The sequence below is a fragment of the Diospyros lotus genome, chromosome 10, assembly GCF_014633365.1.
Source record: "Diospyros lotus cultivar Yz01 chromosome 10, ASM1463336v1, whole genome shotgun sequence".
Lineage (NCBI taxonomy): Eukaryota > Viridiplantae > Streptophyta > Magnoliopsida > Ericales > Ebenaceae > Diospyros > Diospyros lotus.
The window spans coordinates 12,756,275-12,761,993 of record NC_068347.1 but is presented as its reverse complement, the minus strand read 5'-3'; the positions used below and the strand labels follow the sequence as shown (position 1 = coordinate 12,761,993).

At 39.1% G+C, this 5,719-nt stretch overlaps 2 protein-coding genes and 1 non-coding gene across 3 annotated transcripts; 2 read left to right on the top strand and 1 right to left on the bottom strand.

The window, feature by feature from the left end:
- The first annotated feature begins 2,033 nt into the window (after positions 1-2,033).
- On the top strand, positions 2,034-3,344 carry LOC127811106 (uncharacterized). The gene has a single exon (XM_052350819.1). The coding sequence runs from the start codon at positions 2,034-2,036 to the stop codon at positions 3,342-3,344; it is 1,311 nt and encodes a 436-aa protein (XP_052206779.1).
- Positions 2,574-2,680, bottom strand: LOC127812399 (small nucleolar RNA R71). Its single transcript, XR_008025902.1, has one exon. It is a non-coding gene; the product is annotated as a small nucleolar RNA R71 (small nucleolar RNA).
- Positions 3,345-3,452: 108 nt separating the features above from the next.
- Positions 3,453-4,478, top strand: LOC127811105 (uncharacterized). Its single transcript, XM_052350818.1, has one exon. The coding sequence runs from the start codon at positions 3,453-3,455 to the stop codon at positions 4,476-4,478; it is 1,026 nt and encodes a 341-aa protein (XP_052206778.1).
- The last annotated feature ends 1,241 nt before the right edge of the window (positions 4,479-5,719 follow it).

Here is a 5,719-nt window from a genome sequence, read left to right as displayed (position 1 = left end):
CTGCTTCTCTCGCATGTATATATATAGAGAGAGTCATAGCCTTAGTTTCTTCATGCCGTGAAAAAGTAAGAAAGCCAAGAACAGTGGAGTCTTCAAGTTGCAGCAGTGCCTAGATCTTCCATTGCAATCGGTTGAATCGATTAGAGAGATTAAGGCAAGTTCTTCTCCCTGTAAACCGTTCTTATAGGATCGTATTTAGCATTCGATCATCAGTTTCAGCAGCTCTTTATTTAAGTTTCAGATTTATGTTACAGTCAATGTGTGTATATATATATATATGCACGAGTAGTGAGTATATGTATCAGATCATGCATGATTACTTCCAGCGATTCTTATCAATATTATTGTTGAATCATTCATAAGTTTGTTTGGAATCAATTGGGATTTGTTTTCTCAAGATTTTATTCGGAATGGTGTAGTTTTATTAAGACTTGTTTAAGAATAGAGTCTCTGTGAGTGATAAGTGTCTTTTATACACTTATTTTGGTCTATAAACTTAGCATTTATACATTCAATGAGCATGATTTCTACTTGATTTGGTTCTATATATGGTTATGTAGATGTGGAGCATGTGTTAAAGCGGACATGGAGCAAAAAGAGTGATTTTTTGTGCATGATGGGAGTGAAATGAAGTTTGGAGGCATGGTCGGGTTTCGAATTAAAAAGAAGCAAAAGAGTATCGAAAACAAGAAGTTGAAGATGATAAAGCAAGAGGCCAAAGAAGAAGGCTAGCGGGCTTATAGCGGTATGCATACCGCTGTAGCACCGCTTTAAGACTTAGTTTCTGGAGCTCACGGTCTTACAGCGGTATGCATACCGCTGTAGGATCGCTTTAGGAATTATTTTCTGGAGCTCACGGGTCTGCAGCAACAAGCATACCGCAGTAGGACCGCGGTAGGGTTCAAAGCTTCGTGACAAGGCCGTTTTAAGCCCGTTTTGATCCAAATAAAAGGGAAATAGACTCCTTTAAGGTCAAGGACTTTGATAACTTAAAGAGAGCTATATAAAGGCTTATTTTTGGGAGATTAGAGGAGCTTTTTGGAAGGAGGAGAAGACGGCAAGTTAAGGCAAAAAGGGGAGATTTTCTTGAAGATCTTCGGTTTTGGTTTTATTTTTCTGTTCTTTATTCTTTGCAACATCATGAACTCCGTTTTTATTACTTTTTCGTTGGTTGAAACTATGTTAGGCTAAGTACTTTGTGGCTAGGGTGATTGATGAAACCTAGTTCAATGATGGTTTAATTAAAAGTATTTGGGTTTTATTTTATTCTTGTCTTTTGAGTTGATCGTTTGTTATGCACCAATTCCGTTTTGATGCTTGGCCGCCATTAGAACGTGTTTGTGATTTATATTGCTTTCGAGAGATTCAATATAGATTAGCACTTGATAATAAATGACATAAGGTTCGATAATAGGTAGAGATACCATTATGCCTTGTGAAATCTTATTTTGATGATCATTGTGGATAAATGCATGTTTTTATATTTGCAGATTAATTAGAGATAATTAATCTCATATGTGAGCATAGATTCGATTGACCATCGAGAGAGGCTTTTGATTAACTTAGGATCATCGATTTTCAGATCAAAGCAAGAATTATAAAACTCAATCACTGAGAGATTAAACCAAATATAGAACTACGGTGAACTCATGAACCCTTGCGCATTAGATTTCCATATTTAAAACCTAAAGAATTATTTTGTGTTTTCCTTTGGTGAGTTAATTTTAATTTATATAAAACTTCCATTGAGTATTCTTTGAGTTGTGTGTGGCTTATTAAAGATAATAGTGGTTAAAGTAGGGACCAAAAACCAATCCTCGTGGGAACGATACTTGATTCATCATTATATTACTTGTTACGATTCCGTACACTTGCGGGAATGAAAAAGTCTAATAAGTTTTTGGCGCCGTTGCCGGGGACTGGTTATTTTGATTACTACTTTAATTAAGATTAGCTTTAATACTTGTGTTACTTTACTTATTCTTGACGCTGAATTATTTCAATTTTTGCTGTGTTAGGATTGAAAATAGTGCATGCGGCGTTCAAAACGTCTTGATCTTGTTGAGTTTGATCCGGAGATTGAACAAACCTTTCATCAAAGACGTCGTGAACAAAGAGCAAAAAGGGAACAACAACAAAGCACAATGGACGACAACGAAAATCAGCTTGTTCAAGTGGAGCGTACTGTTGAGATCAATGAGAGAGATATCTTGATGGGAGATTTCATGATGCCTCTAGTCGTTGAGAACCGGTCGAGCATAGTTTATCCTCCATATGGGCACGATAACTTTCAGTTGAGATCGGATGTGATAAATTTGTTCTCCAACAACATTCCATTCTATGGGAGAATTGATGAAAATCCACACTACCATCTCTCTCGGTTTCTAGAGTATTGTGGTAACTTCAAATATCAAGGGATCAACGAAGAAGCAATGAGGATGCGACTTTTTCCCCATACTTTGAAAGACAAAGCTCGAGAGTGGTTGGATTCGCTATCACCTGGTAGCATCACTACATGGGCTGATTTGGTTCACAAGTTCACACTTAAATATTTTCCACCAGCCAAGATCAGCAAATTAAAGCATGAAGTTTCGACTTTCCAGCAAGCTGAAATTGAGAACTTTCATGAAGCATGGGAACGGTACAAAGAATTGCTAAGGAAGTGTCCAAATCATGGGTTTTCTTTACCAGCTCAAAATCACTATTTCTATGCCGGGTTAACTCCTTACAGCCGTTCGGCGGTTGATTCTACAACAGGTGGTTCCATTAGAAACAAATCGGCTGGAGAGTTACATGATCTTTTTGAAACAATGAGTGAGCAATTTGTAATGTGGCTGGATAGGAGTTCAAATAGGAGAGCAGTTGGAGTACACGAAGTGGATATGAATACATTGATGTTGGCCAAGATTGATGCTCTTTCAAAACAGATGGAAAACTTAAAATACTCTCCATCAGTTAACATGGTGCAAGGATCTCTTCCAGTTTGTGTAACTTGTGGGGCAAACCATCTGTCATCCGAATGCCCATTGACCGTTAGGGATCATTCACTCACAGAGCAGGCTACGTATGCGCAAAATTTCCCACGTCAACAAAATTTCCAGCGTCCACAAAATAATCCATATTCTCCAACATACAATCCCGGCTGGAGAAACCATCTAAATTTTTCATATGGCAACAATCAGGGAATTCAAAACCCACCAAAGCAAGGAAGACCGCATGAGGAAAAAGGAGGATGGGAAGCAGCAATTTCAAAACTTCAAGAACGAAGTGAGCGGACCGATGCAGCCATAAAAAATATAGAGACTCAAATTGGGCAGTTAGCCAAAATTCTTACTGAGAGGTAACAGGGCACATGGCCAAGCAACACTGAAGTTAATCCTAAGGAGCAAGCAAATGCAATCACCACAAGGAGTTGAGTGCAACGCCCGGAAATCCATGTTAAAAGACCAAGTATGGAAAAGAAAACTGATGCCGAAAAGGAGATAGCAACTGAGAATAAAGAGCCCGAAGATATAGCTGAACAAGAAAAAGTGGTTTCATCACCAATCAAGCCTTATGTTCCACCAATTCCATTTCCTCAAAAATTGCGCAAGCACAAGTTGGATAAACAATTTGAGAAATTTTTGGAGGTGTTCAAAAAGCTACATATCAATATCCCATTTGCTGAAGCTCTATCTCAAATGCCCAGCTATGCAAAATTTATGAAGGAGATTATATCGAACAAGAGGAAGCTTGAGGAGCATGAAACCGTGATGCTAACAGAGGAGTGTAGTGCCATTTTACAGAATAAATTACCACCAAAGTTGAAAGATCCAGGAAGTTTCACCATCCCTTGCACCATTGGCAGCTTATATTTTGAACGGTCCTTATGTGATTTGGGTGCTAGCATTAATTTGATGCCATTCTCTATCTTTCAAAAGCTTGGTTTAGGTGAAGCAAAACCTACAAGGGTGTCATTGCAGCTAGCGGATCGGTCCGTGAAACATCCACGTGGAATTGTCGAAGATATCTTGGTAAAAGTGGACAAGTTTATATTTCCAGCAGATTTCATTATTTTGGATATGGCTGAAGATAGGGATATTCCCCTTATTTTGGGGCGACCTTTTCTAGCTACTGGACGAGCTCTTATTGATGTGCAAAAAGGACAACTCATGTTAAGGCTGAATGATGAGCAAATCACTTTTAATGTGTTTGAAGCACTAAAATTTCCTACTGCTTCAGATTCTTGTTTTCGAATTGATATTTTGGACAAAGAGATAGAAAACACATTCGCTTTGAATCAACCATCAGATCCTTGGGAAGCATGTGTGATACACTCACAACTTGAAGATACCGACTTGGCTATGATTGAAGAATGTGTCAAATATTTGCAAGGATCTGAACTTATTCAAAAGGGAAAGCATTACAAGGCATTGGGCACGGGACCTCCACGACCTTTACCTTCCATTCAACAAGCTCCAAAATTGGAGCTAAAGTAGCTGCCATCCCATCTTCGCTATGCCTATTTGGGTGAGTCCTCTACTCTTCCAGTTATCATTGCTAAATCCATCAACCAAGAAGAAGAGGAAAAGTTACTCCGAGTGCTTCGGGAACATAAGTCAGCTCTTGGATGGACTATAGCTGATATAAAAGGTATTAGCCCATCTCTTTGCATGCACAAGATATTAATGGAAGACACTTACAAGCCGGTAGTGCAACATCAACGACGGCTAAATCCTCATCTGCAAGAAGTGGTTAGGGCTGAAGTACTGAAGTTACTAGATGCTGGAATTATCTATTCTATCTCAGATAGTGCTTGGGTTAGCCCGGTTCAAGTGGTGCTTAAGAAGGGAGGTATTACAGTGGAAAAGAACGAAAATAATGAGCTCATTCCAGTTCGACCTATTACCGGATGGCGGGTTTGCATCGACTATCGTAAGTTGAATGATGCAACGCGAAAGGATCATTTTCCTCTACCATTCATTGATCAAATGTTGGAACGCTTAGCAGGTCATTCCCACTATTGTTTCCTTGATGGCTATTCGGGATACAATCAAATTTCAATAGCTCCAGAAGACCAAGAGAAGACAACGTTCACTTGTCCATATGGTACATTCGCCTACCGACGGATGCCGTTTGGTTTGTGCAATGCCCCTGCTACTTTTCAGCTGTGTATGATGTCAATCTTCTCCGATATGGTAGAAAGATTTATTGAAGTGTTCATGGATGATTTTTCGGTCTTTGGTTCTTCATATGACGAATGCTTAAAGAACTTGACACTTGTTTTGAAGCGTTGTGAAGAAACGAACTTGGTGCTCAATTGGGAGAAATGTCACTTCATGGTCCAAGAGGGAATTGTATTGGGACACCGAATTTCAGTTAGGGGTATTGAAGTTGACAAAGCAAAAATTCAAGTGATTGAGAAGCTACCTCCGCCCACATCCGTCAAGGGTATCCGCAGTTTTTTGGGACATGCCTGTTTTTATAGAAGATTCATTAAGGATTTCTCCAAGATTACAAAGCCTTTATGCAACTTGTTGGAGAAGGACGTAAAATTTGAATTTTCTGAGGAGTGCCTAAAATCATTCACCACTCTAAAGGAAAAGTTAATTTCCGCACCTATTATTGTGGCACCAGATTGGAACATGCCGTTCGAATTAATGTGTGATGCTAGTGACTATGCAGTTGGGGCCGTTTTGGGACAACGAAGGGACAAAGTCTTACATGTGATTTACTATGC

Coding starts and splice junctions, on each gene's coding strand:
- LOC127811106 (XM_052350819.1), top strand. CDS start 2,034: ATGCGGCGTTCAAAACGTCTTGATCTTGTTGAGTTTGATCCGGAGATT.
- LOC127811105 (XM_052350818.1), top strand. CDS start 3,453: ATGGAAAAGAAAACTGATGCCGAAAAGGAGATAGCAACTGAGAATAAA.